This window comes from Cebus imitator, unplaced genomic scaffold, assembly GCF_001604975.1.
Source record: "Cebus imitator isolate Cc_AM_T3 unplaced genomic scaffold, Cebus_imitator-1.0 Scaffold108, whole genome shotgun sequence".
Lineage (NCBI taxonomy): Eukaryota > Metazoa > Chordata > Mammalia > Primates > Cebidae > Cebus > Cebus imitator.
The window spans coordinates 833,233-850,119 of record NW_016107423.1 but is presented as its reverse complement, the minus strand read 5'-3'; the positions used below and the strand labels follow the sequence as shown (position 1 = coordinate 850,119).

Here is a 16,887-nt window from a genome sequence, read left to right as displayed (position 1 = left end):
TTTTTTTTTGGCAAGCAGGTATTTGGTTGTCCTATTGTTAGTAATGGTAAGCTTAATCAGTAGCTTCACAGGGCCAACCTCTTCCCTCCGTCTATTATCAAGTTCCGTATTAACCTTATGTCTGATTGTTTTAGCCAACAATTAATTGTTTCCTGAGTCAGTTATTTCATTCAAAATTGCAAAATGGTAATTTTTAGGTTATTTCTTCTATGTTTAATAGAATTCCTCTGTAACGAAGAACTAGTCTCAAAACTACCAACTAGGGTTGTCCTAAACTATAGTATATACAAGAAAAATAGTCATGCTTTTCTTTTTAATTGTCAAATACAGTAAGGAATTTCAGTGAGGATGTTTGTATGTGTGTTTTGGAGGTGGGCTCTTGTTTTGTTGCCCAAGCTGGAGTGCAGTGACACAATCATAGCTTAGTGCAGCCTTGAATTCCTAGGCTTAAGGGATCCTCCTGCCTCAGCCTCCTGAGTAGCTGGGACTACATACATGCACCAGCACACCCAGCTATTTTTTAAAAAAAATTTTGTAGAGACAGGGTATTGCTGTGTTTCCCAGACTGGTCTCAAATTCCTGGGCTCAAGCGATCCTCCTACCTTTGCCTCCCAAAGTGCTGGGATTAAAGACATGAGCCACAGTCCCTGGCTGAGGATGTTTTCAAGAAAAAAGTTTTCACTCTGTTACAATTTATAGTTTTACAAGAAAGTTTAAACATCGGATAAGTTTGATTGTAAAACTGTTTCCTGGTATTGATTTTATAACACTCCAGGATTTCTCCAAATGTATTAGAGGGTGGCATAGCAATTTCAAAAAATACTAATTTTTAAATTTTTTTAATGCCATAGAACATTGTTGCTCAAATCAAATAATGATGGTATTGCGATTCTGAAAATGTTTGGAGTTACTGGTCTAAAGTTAAGGGGAGCAAGATTAGTTGACAAGTTGAATAAATAGACAGTAAGCAGAGCCAGTATACCTTTGGTAAACTAATAAGTTTGTGTGGGACATTTTTTTCTCTTTGCAATAGTAGCAAAGCTGGATGGAGTGGCTCATGTCTTTAATCCCTGTACTTTGGGAGGCCGAGGCGGGTGGATCACTTGAGCCCAGGAGTTATAGACCAGCCTGGGCAACATGATGACACCTTCTCTCTACAAAAAATAGAAAAATTAGCCAGGCATGGTGGTGCACACCTGTAGTCCCAACTACTTGCGAGGCTGAGATAGGAGGATTGCTTGAGCCAGGGGGGTCAAGGCTGCAGTGAGCAGAGATCGTGCTATTGCACTCCAGCCTGGGTGGCAGGACAAGATTCTTTCTTAAAAAACAAACAGACTAGTACAGAATGTTTCATTAAAATGCTTATGTCATTTGAATTATTTTAATTATACTTGCTAAATGGAATAATGGTATCTTACTAAACAAGAATAATAAATATGGAATTGAATATCTTTAAATGCTAGGCATCATTCTATGAAACTCTGCCTGCTTCATCATCATTATTAATTTTAGAACACCTAAAAATTGAAAATATCTCCAAAGTGTAATTCTTCTCTTACAGTATGATAGTTCATTTGCTTAAGAAAACTATAGGATATTCAAACATGTTGTTACTTAGAAGCTCTTTTCACATGGAATGTACTAGACAGTGGTATTGGATGATAATGGAAAGAAGATAATTCCCCATTCCTACAAACCAGAAATTTACTTGGTCAATAAGTTTATTTTCTAGGACATAACTCCTTGGATGTGTAAGCCTATCAGATATTAGGAGAATAATTTTAATAAGATTTTGAATGGAAGATTTGATCACTATGATTATAGATGGAGCAGTGGCAGATGATAGTGTTTTGGTGCCAGCACCAAGCTAGCACTAATAGATGATGGCACCTATTTGTGACCCAAATTTTAAATTCCTTTTGGTATTTAGAGACATCTCCCAAATATGTATTTCACCATAGTTATTATTCTTTTTTTTTTTTTTTTTTTTTTTGAGACAGAGTTTCGCTCTTGTTACCCAGGCTGGAATGCAATGGCGCGATCTCGGTTCACCGCAACCTCCGCCTCCCAGGTTCAGGCAATTCTCCTGCCTCAGCCTCCTGAATAGCTGGGATTACAGCCATGCGCCACCATGCCCAGCTTATTTTTTGTAGAGACAGGGTTTCACCATGTTGACCAGGATGGTCTTGATCTCTTGACCTCGTGATCCACCCGCCTCGGCCTCCCAAAGTGCTGGGATTACAGGCTTGAGCCACCGCGCCTGGCATGAATAGATTCTTAACATTGATTTGTGAGATTTTGATGCACTCATCACCCAAGCAGTATACACTGTACCCTATTTGTGTCTTTTATCCCTTACCCCTTCCCACCCTTTCCTCTGAGTCCCCAGAGTTGTGTCATTCTTATGCCTTTGCATCCTCATAGCTTAGCTCCTGCTTATGAATGAGAACATTCAATGTTTGGTTTTGCTTCAGCCTTTTACTTTTTTTTTTTTTTTTGAGTTGACTTTGTTGCCCAGGGTGGAGTGCAGTGGCACCATCTTGGCTCACTGCAATCTTCGCTTCCTGGGTTCAAGCAGTTCTCTGCCTCAGCCTTGAGTAGCGGGGATTACAGGTGCTTATCACCACACCCAGCTAGTTTTCGTATTTTCGATAGAGACGGGGTTTCACCATCTTCGCCAGGTTGGTCTTGAACTCCTGACCTCTTGATCCACCTGCCTTGGCCTCCCAGAGTTCTGGGATTACAGGCGTGAGCCACCGTGCCCAGCCTTTTTCTCTTTTTTTGAGTCTCATTCTGTTGCCCAGGGCTGGAGTGCCATGGTGCGATCTTGGCTCATAGCAGCCTCCACCTCACAAGGTTGAAGTGATTCTTGTGCCTCAGCCTCCTGCATAGCTGGGACTACAGGCGCACACCACCACACCTGGCTAATTAGCATATTTTTGGTAGAGACTGGGTTTTGCCATTTTGGACAGGCTGGTCTTGAACTCCTGATCTCAGGTGATCCACCCACGTTGGCTTCCCAAAGTGCTGGGATTACAGACGTGAGCCACCACCTGGCCTTAGCCTTTTAAATTTTATTAAGGGTTCTTAATTCTTTTTCTTCAATGGCATATCTAAGAGATACATATTCCTGTCATTAACAGTGGCTTCTTATGATAGTGATTCTTACCTGGTGGTTGAAAAGATAACATTTGAATGGGGAGATAATAGTTTAGGAAAGTTCCATTCTACCACAACTTGTAAGTTGAGGACCATAGTTCTAAGAAATATCCACAAAGTCAGTTGAACTATGATTTTAGCTAGTTGGTATGTAAAGTTTTGCTGGTAAGTAATGACTTAAATCCATAACTTTTCAAAAACATAAGCCTTATTTCAAAAGCATTATTTGTACATTATAGAAAATTAGAAAATACAGATAATGATCTATGGTAACATTCCCAAAAAAGAGAAAATACAGATAAAATATTAAATGCAAATACTCCTACTATCTACATGTGACCACTTTTAATATCTCCATAAATCTTCCCGAGCTGTGTCTTTTGACCTAAATATGATCATATTGAACTGTTGTCTTGTAACTTGCCATTTTCATTTAATAATCTCCATCCTGCCTTGTCAAAATAAATTTTCGCCTCTTCTCATACTTAGTCTTTATTCAGATGTAAATTGTTCATCTCTTATATTTTCCATAAGTGAAAGTTAGTTCTAAACATGAAGGCTTTATCAGCTGTAACTTCAACAGAATGCCTTTCAGAGCCATTTTGTTGAAGCCAGCATCCAGTCTGGAGAATACATCTGGCATATGGTTATGTCCCTTAATTCCCTTTCAATCTAGTGGATTTCTTTTTTTCATGACACTGACTGAAGAGATTGCACAGTTTTGGTTTTAAGTACAGAGATGTAGCACATTTCTTAATAATGTTTAACTTTTATTTTGTGTATTTTAACCTAATCTGTTTTTTAAATTTTTTAAATTTATATTTTATTTCAGCAAAACAAGCTATCGATCAGGGAAGATCTCCAGTTATAATAGATAACACTAATATACAAGCTTGGGAAATGAAGCCATATGTGGAAGTGGTAAATATGAAATATGAGACAGTTTTTATTTTTTGTTTTGTCAATTTTTTCACAAAAATTTTAGCTAGATTGATCTTAATTATTAAAACATTTGTCCTTTATTTTCTAAAGAGGTTTGTTGGTTTGCTTAGTTTTTTAAAAAATTGTGAATGATGCTTATTAAGGAACATGTTCATCTTGTTAGGTTTTTTGTTTGTTTTTTTGAGACAGAGTCTTGCTTGGTTGCCCAGGCCGGGGTGCACTGGTGCCATCTTGGCTCACTGCAACCTCCTCCTCCCCAGTTCAAGCAATTCTCCTGCCTCAACCTGCTAAGTAGCTGGGATTACAGGCATGTGCCCCCATGCCCAGCTAATTTTTGTACTTTTAGTAGAGACAGGGTTTCGCCATATTGGCCAGGCTGGTCTTGAACTCCTAAGCTCAATCTGCCCACCTTGACTTCCTAAAGTGCTGAGATTACAGGCATGAGCCACTGTGACCAGGCTCGTCTTGTTAGTTTTGACTGATCTTGAGAATAGTACAGGTATTGATCGACTTACGACCTATGCAACTTACGACCTATGCAACTTACAACCATTCGACTTTACGACCACAATAGCTAGCCACGACTGCTCCGCGTCTGGCAGCGCAAACGTTGCCCAGCTGAGCGTATGACAGTGTGGACCAGCTTATGGCAGCACTACCATCTCCGCGTGCACCATTTCAACTGTACATATAGCCTACTCAACTTACGACCAAATCGTGTTACGACTGGTCTGCCGGTCCCAATCATGGTCGTAAGTCGAGTACTAGCTGTACTCAAAATTTATCCAGTTAAGTCTTAATTTTTATAAACCATATTATTTTATAAAGCATCATTTTTCTTGGTCAAGCAAGTTTATAATATTGTCTAAATGAAATTTATCTGTCTGCCTTTTTACTTTAAGAAATATTCTCTGGGTTTTTCTTTTCTTCCTTTCCTTTGTGTAGGCCATAGGAAAAGGATACAGAGTAGAGTTTCATGAACCTGAAACTTGGTGGAAATTTGATCCTGAAGAATTAGAAAAGTAAGGCACTTGAATTTTTAATCTTATCATCTTTTGTGAATTCTGATATCATTTCACAGTGTATTGAATACAAGTGTAGGTTCAGGAAACGGTAAAATATGAGGACCTTTTTTCTCTGGTTTTTGGCTAGGCATTGTCCTTCCACCTTCATCTCCTTCGCATTTTAGGTCCCACCAACTTTTTACTTCGTGCTTTCGTGTTGCTCCCACTTTTCTGTCTTTTCAGCTACAGGACTATAATGCTATACCAACATCCTTGGAATCAATGTGTTTTGGTATTTAGGTTTTAGTGATTTTAGAAAGTAATATAGTGCATATATACCTAATCTTAACTCCCTTTTCAGAGTTTGGGGCAGCATGTCATAATCAAACATCTTAATATTTCTGCAGCAAATCATGACTAGTCAATTCAAGTAAATGACAAAGAACCTACATAGTGTAAAGTCAATTCTGAGTAGGCTGTGCTGCCAAATGAGTACAGATCTGGTTAGAGTTTGTCGCCAAATGAGTTAATGGAGAACTGAGGTTTTTTTTTTTTTGGTTTTTTTTTGAGACAGAGTTTCACTCATGTTACCCAGGCTGGAGTGCAATGGCGCGATCTCGGCTCACCTCAACCTCCGCCTCCTGGGTTCAGGCAATTCTCCTGCCCCAGCCTCCTGAGTAGCTGGGATTACAGGCACGCGCCACCATGCCCAGCTAATTTTTTGTATTTTTGGTAGAGACGGGGTTTCACCATGTTGACCAGGATGGTCTCGATCCCTTGACCTGTGATCCACCTGCCTCGGCCTCCCAAAGTGCTGGGATTACAGGCTTGAGCCACCGCGCCTGGCTAGAACTGAGTTTTCACAGCTCATTGGATTTCAGTATTTGTGGTGAGAGATTGTGGACTTTTATTACTTTGAATCCTGCTCTTCCATTTGTATCTACCTTTACCTTTTCCCTTCATATCACTGAGTTTCCTGTGTTTCACTGTTACTGTTTTTTTTTCTTTCATTCTCTTCCCTGTCCCCACCTCCTCACCCGCTTTTACATAACAACTTTATTGTCATATACTCACATACTCTTAAAATTCACCCATTTAATTGCATACAATTCAATGTTTTTCTGTACATCCATAGAGTTGTGCAGCCTTCACCCTTCTTTTTTTTACACCATTTTTTCCCCTCTTACCTTGGTTTGCTTCAAGCTATTACTGTGTGTATGGGGTCCAACTAATTTATTTTCCCTTTGCCTTTCATTCCTTTGGCTACTTTCGCTTTCTGATTTGTATGCTGTGTGTTCATGTATACATAGACAAACAGGTTTATTAGTATTAATATCTGGTTTTTTTCACCTGCCTAGCTGTGTATGTATATATCACACCTGAGGTGGAAGAGACAGAAACTTAAAAATTTAAAATATTTGAGTAATGATAAATAAATGAGTGATAAAATGCTAATGCAGTTATGGCTTCATTACATTTTTTAGGAACTGTTAAAATTTATTATTTTCTTAATATAAATTTGACTTTATATAACAAAAGACAGTTTAACTGATATCCAGTGTAGTTTGATTTTTGAAAAGAATTGATTGAATTGTAAATCTTGGTGTGTTGTGGAATTAGGTTTTTTTTTTTTTTTTTTTTTTTTTTTTTTTTTTTTTTTTTTTAATGAAAGTATTTTTTGAGACGGGGTCCAATACTGTCACCCAGGCTGGAGTGCAGTGGTGATCTTTTTTTATTTTTATTTTTATTTTATTTTATTTTGTTTTTGAGACAGAGTCTTGCTCTGTCGCCAGGTGCCAGGCTGGAGTGCAGTGGCGTGATCTCAGCCTCCTGGGTTCAAGCAGTTTTCCTGCCTCAGCCTCCCGGGTAGCTGGGACTACAGGCTCATGCCACCACGCCCAGCTAATTTTTGTATTTTTTAGTAGAGATGGGGTTTTACCATGTTGGCCAGGATGGTCTCAATCTCTTGACCTTGTGATCCGCCTGCCTCGGCCTCCCAAAGTGCTGGGATTACAGATATGAGTCACTGTACTCAGCTAGATTTAGTCATATCTTGCCAGTTTTCAACTTCATATCATTTTTTCTTCTAACTTTTTTACTTTCTCTTCTTACCTTGAATGTAAACATCAGCTTTGGAAAGTAAACATTTCTGGCCTTTTTCTGAGATAAATAAATTGGCATTAGTACATCTAGAACTATAAATGTAAAATATGTTTTCCGTATGTTTTGTCATGTCCAGGTCAAGTTACAGAAAACTATGAGGGTAAAATAAGTTGTCAGAAGTTCTTTGAGAGTCCAGAATAAATTTTAAACCACTTTTTAGTTTCTTATAATCTCACATAGAGAAAAGTACATAGATATAAATATATAACTTGACAAAGTTCTTGCAAGATTAACACACATTTCGCTGTTACCCATGTCATGGGAGTGTTACCAGTACCTCAGAAGCTCTGCATTCTTCTTCTTAGTCACAGTTATCTTTTATTTTCTAACGATAACCATTGTTTTGCCTGGGTAATCATAATATCTTTTCTTTAAAGTTTTGCCATAACATCTTTGGCCTTAATATCGTAGTTTTAGGGGGCAGGGGCAGGTTAAAAAAAATACCATAGCTTAGTTTTGCCTTTTATCAAACCTTTATCTATATTGCTTATGTATAAGATATATATGCATGGAATCATACAGTTTATATTCATTTTGTCTAATTTATTTCACTCTATATTTGTAAGACATGTTTAAACTGTGTCTCTAATAATAATTTGGTATTGATAATTTGTTTTTCTTTTTGAGACAGAGTCTTGCTCTCTCCCAGGCTAGAGTGCAGTGGTGCCATCTCGGCTTACTGCAGCTTCCGCCTCTCGAGTTCAAGCTATTCTCCTGCCTCAGCCTCCCAAGTAGCTAGGATTACAGATGCCCGCCACCACAACCGACTAATTTTTGTAATTGTAGTAAAGACAGGGTTTCACCATATTGGCCAGGCTGTTCTCGAATTCCTGACCTTGTGATCCTCCCCACCTTGGCCTCCCAAAGTGCTGGGATTACAGGCATGAGCCACTGTAATCCTGATAATAAATTTTTTAAATGTGATAGGAACTGTCATAAAATAACTTACAAAAAGTGATTATTTTACTTCAGTTTTTGTAAGTCCTAGAAGTCCACTTAATCTTTCTGTAATTCTTAAAACAGTACCTCATAATCTTTAATTTTGTTATTAACAAGGGGGGTATAGTCAGCAGGTTGAGTGAATAGGTAGTTCTATGTGAAGAGGATGTAATTAACATTTTTCTGTGATATATGGAATTTTTACACCTTTTTAAAACCTTGATAAAAACCTTGAGTTTGTAATAAGTCTTTTTACATAAAATGTGGGCAGGTGAAATATATCTACTGTTTATTTGCAATATATTATTCAGAATTTGTATATTTTTCCTCTAAAACAGTTAATCTCTAAGCCTGTACATTTTGCAACAAAGATTTACAATCCTTTTCTTTTTTGTTAGGAGGAATAAACATGGTGTGTCTCGAAAGAAGATTGCTCAGATGTTGGATCGTTACGAATATCAAATGTCCATTTCTATTGTAATGAATTCAGTGGAACCGTCACACAAAAGCACACAAAGACCTCCTCCTCCACAGGGGAGACAGAGGTGGGAAGGCTCTCTTGGCTCACATAATCATGTCTGTGTCACAGATAATCATTAAATTAGCTATTTTCAGCTAACACATTTATTTGCAATGGAAAAAGAATTAGTGAGCCTGTCTTGGAATTTAAATAGTTTCAAATAAAAAAAGACTACTTTGCCTCACAAAGAATGTTCCCAGCAAGTTGTTAACATGTAAATAAAAATTATATGAAATTGTATTTTAAATGTTTTTATATTCTCTTGTTGTAATACTTTTGGCTGTTAAGAAAACACCTGAGTAGTTGAGTGGTGGGTAGATGCTAGGATGGTTTTCTACAATTGAATTTTAAACTAACTTTATCTATTTTATAGACACCATTGAACAGTTTTTTAATAGTTCATACCTAAATCTAACTTTTTATAAAACTTTAGTGTTTTTCCCTTACTTCCTTAAATATGCAAGATAATACTAACTTGTTATAGGGCACCTTAGTTGTTTCCTGTATTCAGTAGGTAGAATTACATTTCAGCTGATTGATCTGTGTGACAAAATTATTTCTAAGCTATAAGCAGCACATCACTTGGTTCAAACAAAATTCCCCAGCAAATGTTAGATGGTAGGCATATCAATCTGGGGAGTTTTCTTTGTGATATACATATTCATCTTGTAATGTATACATATACATATCATCCTTCTTCTCAAGCCATCTCTCTAATACCATATGCTTGCCAGTTCTTGAAAAGATAGTGATGCTAATAATGTTTGCTTCTCTCTGTTCAATTTAATATGATATAGTTCTAGTATAAAAGTATTTTGAACAGTTGCTTAACATTGATCATAAGAGAATTTGTACTATAGAATGTCTTCTAGTACTAATTTTTCTGTAGAGCAAACTATTTCTCTCATTGGATAGTTTTCTTTATTAGATGTGTTTCTTAAGATTAAAAACTGAGATGGAATTCATTTCAGAGGTCTTATCATTCATCCCCTCCCTTCAAATTGAGCTTTACCTAGACTAACCTAAATAATTAAGCATTTCTCTTTGCAACATGAGGAAAAAATATTACTACCTCTCTTAATACCATTGTTCCCAATGTCTCATGAAAAACATATCTTCAATAATTTTGATTTACTTTTTTGATTTACTCTTTTTATTTTTTTTTTAATTTATTAATTTTTTTATAAAGATGGGATTTCACCATGTTAGTCAGGCTGATCTTGAACTCCTGACCTCAGGTGATCTGCCTGCCTTGGCCTCCCAAGTGCTTAGATTACAGCCTTGATTTACTCTTTTTAGGGAAAAAACCTCAGCTAATTATAATGCTGTTTAAAAAAATTAAGCATTATGATTCTTTATATGTGGCCTTTAAACTTTCTCTTAAAACCAGTGCATCTTGAATCCCATAGTATTTCTTTGTTTTAAAACCTTTTGCTATTCCTTTCAACTTTAAATATTACTTTTTACGTCGTGAGGCTAAACACTATATTCAGTGCTATCAACAAGGTCTTTATTGCATGGCCTTTAGTGAAATAAGAATATGATTTTATTTGTACTACTTAGTGCTGTTAACATTTGAATGAGTATTACCTTTAGCTTGTTTAACACATGTATGTATATATTTGCTCATCTTAATACAGTAAGAATATGCTAATTTGTTTTGTGTGTAAATGTACATTATATACATATATACATCTTCAGCTGTGTTTTCATATATTTTATTTCAGAGTAATACTTGTTGGTATTTGGATTTGTGTTTCTAAGTATTTTATTCTGTAGATTAGCACAGTTTGAAAATAGTACACAAGGATTTCATTTTGGGACAGGTGAAACAACTCTTAGGTAGACTGTGTGTCCCTTTCCCCCTGTCTTCATAAACTTAAGAGTAATAATAGTATAAATTCAGTTTTTTACCTGGGTGCAGTGGCTCAGGCCTATAATCCCAGCACTTTGGGAGGCCAAGGCAGGCAGATCACCTGATGTCAGGAGTTTGAGACCAGCCTAGCTAATACAGTGAAACCCCATCTTTACTAAAAATACAAAAATTAGCTGAGCATGATGGTATGTGCTTGTAATCCCAGCTACTTGAGAGGCTGAGGAAAGAGAATCGCTTAAACCTGGGAGGCAGCATTTACAGTGAGCAGAGATTGTGCCACTTGCACTCCAGCCTGTGAGACAGAGCAAGACTCCATCTCAAAAAAAAAAAAAATTAGTTTTTTGAATAACATTTAATCAAGTTTATTTTCAGAAAATAGAGGATTGCCTTTGGGAAAAACAGATTATGAAGCAATATGTTCATATTAAGTTTAAAATAAATTTCCAGATTATAGACTTGTCTTCATCTCCTGGTTCTAACTGCTAAATAATAATCATTTAGAGCCGGGCGCGGTGGCTCAAGCCTGTAATCCCAGCACTTTGGGAGGCCGAGGCGGGTGGATCACAAGGTCAAGAGATCGAGACCATCCTGGTCAACATGGTGAAACCCCGTCTCTACTAAAACTACAAAAAATTAGCAGGGCATGGTGGCGCTTGCCTGTAATCCCAGCGACGCAGGAGAATTGCCTGAACTCAGGAGGCGGAGGTTGCGGTGAGACGAGATTGTGCCATTGCACTCCAGCCTGGGCAATAAGAGCGAAACTCCGCCTCAAAAAAAAATAATAATAATAATAATCATTTAGAGATCATTAGTCATTACCAATTAATTTTTTTTACATTATAATGTTATTGAGACAGCTACTGTTGCATCATGAGGTCCACATAAATAAATCTTACTGAGGAGGGAAACTAACATTCTTACTTATAATTAAACAAATAAGGTCTTGCTCTGCTACTTGAGCTGGAGTGTGGTGGTGTGATCATAGTTCGCTGTAACCTTGAACTCCTAGACTCAAGAGGTATTCTTTCTCAGCATCTCAGGTAGCTGGGACTTCAAGTGTGCACCGCCCACACTTGGCTAATTTTTGCATGTTAAAGTTTTTTGTAGAGATGAGGTCTTGCCGTGTTGCCCAAGCTGACCTTGTACTCCTGGCCTTAAATGATCCTCCTACCTTGGCTTCTCAAAGTGCTGAGATTAGGCATGAGCCATGCACCAGCTTTAGTTTTGTTTTGTTTTGTTTTTTGAGACAGTCTTGCTCTGTTGCCCAGGCTGGAGTGCAGTGGCATGATCTTGGCTCACAGCAGCCTCCACCTCCCAGGATCAAGCAATTCTGCTTCAACCTCCCAAGTAGCTGGGATTAGAAGTGTGCGCCACCACGCCGGATAATTTTTGTAGAGATGGGTTTTCACCATGTTGGCCAGGCTGGTCTGACCTCAGGTGATCTGCCAGTCTTGGCCTCCCAAAGTGCTAGGATTACAGGTGTGAGCCACCATACCCAGCCTAGTTATTATTTTTAAGGCATAAAAATAGTTGTTTTCCTGAATGTGGCTAATTTTTGTTAAAAACAGAATGGAGGAATGAACATGCACTGGAAATACCAAAGTCACTATTTAAAGTCATTGCTTGGTGTCTAAAAATCTATAAAAATGTGAAATTTATAATTCTTCAAAAGGTTCCTATTCAGACAGTCTTGGTGGGGGCAGGGTTAAGAGAGGAGGTGTCTTTGTGTTGAATAGACTGGACTTAACTGGTCTCAAGTGATCATCCTGCCTTAGCCTACCTGGTAGCTGGGATTACAGGCACCCAGCCAGATACAGTGTTAGTGGGATAGACCCCTGCTGCTGTACTTCATTCTAACCATCTCGATCACAAAGAATTAAATTGGACATTAATCATATTTAACTAGGATGGCTCTCAGCTCACTGCAACCTCCATCTCCTGGGTTCAAGTGATTCTCCTGCCTCAGCCTCCTGAGTAGCTGGGACTACAGGCTCGCACCACCACGCCCAGCTAATTTTTGTTGTTGTTGTTTGTATTTTGTATTTTTGGTAGAGACGGGGTTTCACCATGTTGGTGAGGATGCTCTTTTGACCTTGTGATCCACCCACTTTAGCCTCCCAAAGTGCTGGGCCTTGAGACTGTGTTTTCTAAGTATTTACAAGGAAAATTGGTGGTGTATAAAATGTAGAACTGTAGTTGTGTGTTTTAGTGTCTTGACCAGATAGGCTTGCCAGTCTTTACTGAAGTTTTATGTAGTCTGACATGAATACAGTAACTAATAAGGGCTAAAATATTGTTGCTTTTTTTTCCCTTGACGTTTGCAATCCACATTGAGTAATGTCTTAGTCTATAATAATTACAAAGTCTTAGCTTATGATTCAGAATAAATAATTCAGAACATTCAGAATAAATAATTTGGCGGCAGCAGCAGGAGTAGGTTAATGATTTTTTAGTTTTAGGAGCTACAATTTACAAATTAAATTTTTTCCTATTAAAATTGTCAGCTATATCTTTGTAAATTTTCTGAGGAGAGATTGTATTAAGGGATTAATGAATATTCTGTTTGGTGATAAGATTGGCAAGTCTTACTTTTAAAATTAAGGTATCATTAAAACAGTTGGCTTCCCTGTATGTATACTGTATTTTCTTCTTACACTGTCCTTAAAATGGTAAGAAGTAGTATTAAGTGTCTTGAAATAGATCCTAAAAATATAGGGGTTAGTGATTGTCTTGTGTGTCCTTTTGATTCCTTTCTTACTTTGCAAAGCAGTATTTAGATTGATTCAATTTAGTAGATTCAAATTGCCAAATGTGTTAAGCCTAAGTTTTCATTTTTGCATGGTTTGTAAGTTTCAGAGCAAACCTTGAAAAGGTAATAATTATGATTATTTGCAGCTAAGTTCAGAAAACATGTAGAAGAATGGTTATAATTTACTCTCAGTAATTTAAAGTACATTGACTGGTGTAATTTTTGTAATAGAATATACATGTATGTAAGCGGTAATTTGGAATATTTCCTACAGAAATTTTTTTTTTTTGAGAGGGAGTCTCGCTTTTTTATTCATGCTGGAATGCAGTGGTATGATCATGGCTCACTGCAACCGCCACTTCCTGGGTTCAAGTTGCTCTTCTGCCCCAGCCTCCCGAGTAGCTGGGATTATAGGCATGTGCCACCACACCCAGCTAATTTTTTTGTATTTTTAGTAGAGATGGGGTTTCACTACATTGGCCAGGCTGGTCTCGAACTCCTGACCTCAGGGGATCTGCCCGCCTTGGCCTCCCAAAGTGCTAGGATTACAGACGTGAGCCACCGTGCCCAGCCCAAAATACTTAATACATTATCACTCTGTATGCACAAGAAGAAGGAGGAGTAGCACAAATAACTTTGAAAAGAGAGTCTGAACAGTAAATAGATATTAATTCTAGAAGCTAAGCTGTATGTGTTGAAAAGTTTTGACTGGCCGGGTGCGGTGGCTCAAGCCTGTAATCCCAGCACTTTGGGAGGCCGAGGCGGGTGGATCGCGAGGTCAAGAGGTCGAGACCATCTTGGTCAACATGGTGAAACCCTGTCTCTACTAAAAATACAAAAATTAGCTGGGCATGGTGGTGCTTTCCTGTAATCCCAGCGACTCAGGAGGCTGAGGCAGGAGAATTGCCTGAACCCAGGAGGCGGAGGTTGCGGTGAGCCGAGATCGCGCCATTGCACTCCAGCCTGGGTAACAAGAGCGAAACTCCGTCTCAAAAAAAAAAAAAGTTTTGACTTTTTATACATTCAATAGAAATTTATTTTTATCATTCATAATCTCTTCCTTCTCTTTCTCACAAATTTTGCTCTCTGAGAGATAACCCTGTCACATTCCAGTTGTGATAATTGTAATGATTACACTTATACTTCACTTCCCAGAATGGAATCTGTTAACTTCAATAAGTTCTCTTAAATTTCAGTGTGAAAAAAATAGATTATTTTTCTGTAGCATGGACACAGGTACAGTCTGATCCCTAATCTCAAAACTAGACACAGCTGGCCTTAGCAAGCATTATACCTACTTCGGTGAGTAACTGAAGAATTCACATCGAAGTGTTGTTTTGGTTTTTAGTATTTCCATTTACTTTTTTTTTTTTTAAATTAAACTACTTTTTGTAAATTGATGGGAAGATTGAAATATTTTGAGAGGAGCTATTAGGTTTGCCTCTCAGTTTTGCTAGTAACTAAGGGGAAAAGAATCGTGGTTATTCATGGTTAAAATTGTGTTTTAGTAGAGTCCATTGAAATATACTTTATTGTTTGCATTTTCTTATTTTGCAGTTTTAACTGTGTTTTCAGATGGTACATGTAAAATTAAAGTTTTATTCTTGGTGTTGATTTACAATTAGTAATTATAATAATTATACAATTTTTAAAATGTGTCTTCAGTTGTAATTCTGAGCTCTTTATGTTTTTAGTGTAACAAAATGAAAGAAAATTTACTTGGGAAGGGATTGTGGGTTCTTTGTTTTCCATTCTTTCTTCTTTTTTTTTTTTTTTTTTTTTTTTTGTTTCATTATATATTTTTTTTTTTTTTTTTTTGAGGTGTTTACATGTTTTTTTCACCCTATTCATTTTTTGCCCAGCTGTCCTCCTGTAACCTCATAACATTTTTAATGAAGATGATGGAATGGTAAGTGACTGGCAAAGCTGGACATAATCTCTTTTTCCCTCCTTTATTCTACTGAACTCATTGTTCCTTCTGAGCCTTGTTTAACCAAGTTAAGCTTATAGACCACAGCTCTGTTGTTAGTTTCCTGACCCTGTGGGTTATGTAGAAATTAGATATGAAAATGGCTGGAAAGATTATAAAAATCTATTGTGTTAATCATTGGTGGGGATTTCATAACATGGCATAGAACTTAAATGTACGGATTTGAGAAAAAATATTTACATTAACTTAATTGTATGATAATGGATGTTAATTGATAAACAGTAGGTTGAAATTCACTGTTAACAAAATTTGCTATTATGTCGTGATTGCTGGTTGCCCTTAACTGAATGATTTTGAAGGAAAGCTGATAACTGTTTTGAGTTAAATTTTTACAAGTGGTTCTTTATATGGTGCAATGCTACTGCAACAAACAGGAATTTTGCCGCAAAAAGTCTTAATAAAAGTCATTTAAGTAACTGCTGTTTATTTAATGTCCATCAGTGCTAGGCCCCCATCTAAATGTGATTGTTACAGTCACAGAATTTTCACAATTCTACAATGGTTTTAAAAGAGGAAACAAAAATTTAGGTTAAACAGCTTACCCAACATGATTTCTCTAGTAGGAGAAAACTGATTCAGATCTATGTTAGACATATTTATCTACTGTAACCCAGTATTATTTGTAAGCCACATAGTTACTTTTTTTTTTTTTAATTTAGTGTTTTTCCAAGGTTGAAAAGAAATTCCAGTGAAGAGTTGATTCCATCTTTATGGTACCTTTATTTTATTATAAGATTATGAAGTATATTGATTTATCAGGGAAGTTGAGTGAAGAAATCTTAAAGTGGCCATTTAGAATTCTGTTTAAAAGTCAAAAGAGTTGGGGCGGATGCAGTGGCTCATGCCTGTAATCTCAGTGCTTTGGGAAGTCAGGCGGGTGGATCACCTGAGGTGAGGAGTTCGAGAACAGTCTGGCCAACATGGCAAAACCTGTCTCTACTCAAAATACAGAAAAGCCAGGCGTCGTGGCACGTGCCTGTAATCCCAGCCACTCAGGAGGCTGAGGTAGGAGAATAGCTTGAACTCAGGTGGTGGAAGTTGCAGTCAGCCAAGATCGTGTCACTGCACTCTAGCCTGAGGGAACAGAGTGAGACTCCATCTCAAAAAAAAAAAAAAAAGTGAGAGTTTATACTATTTAATGTTTAAATGTTTTCTATAAATTAAACATCAATACACTTAATAATATTTCAGAAGCATTTTTTTCCATTGAATTATTTACATATATTGTGCTTTAAGGCTTTAAATTAATTTTCTTATTTTAATTAGCATTTGAAATGTATAGTGTCCAATAAAGGGATTGTTAGATTTTGTAAGTTGGGTTTTTTTACCCTGATTAATTTTCAGTCATTATTTCCTAAAATAGGTCAGTACTACTTCTAAGTGGTTTTACTTATTTTTCTTTTATTGTACTTACTACTTAAGTATGTTAGTAGTAGATATGGAAATTACATACATTTTCTGAATATTTAAAGAATTAAGTTTTTTCTCTATAATAGGAACTTTTTATTATTTTATGTTATTTTACATTAATTTTCCAAAAGAACA

At 36.9% G+C, this 16,887-nt stretch overlaps 1 protein-coding gene across 4 annotated transcripts in view; it reads left to right on the top strand.

The window, feature by feature from the left end:
* N4BP2L2 (NEDD4 binding protein 2 like 2) overlaps nucleotides 1-16,887 on the top strand; it is a 100,038-nt gene that overhangs the window by 14,843 nt on the left and 68,308 nt on the right. The window contains exons 4-6 of one of the 4 annotated variants that reach the window (XM_017537936.2): nucleotides 3,992-4,080; nucleotides 5,047-5,123; nucleotides 8,606-8,752. In XM_017537936.2, coding sequence (XP_017393425.1) covers nucleotides 3,992-4,080; nucleotides 5,047-5,123; nucleotides 8,606-8,752 — 313 coding nt within the window. Of the gene's footprint in view, nucleotides 1-3,991; nucleotides 4,081-5,046; nucleotides 5,124-8,605; nucleotides 9,693-16,887 lie in introns of those variants that run through there. The other 3 variants (XM_017537934.2, XM_037741807.1, XM_037741806.1) reach the window with 3 other exon arrangements.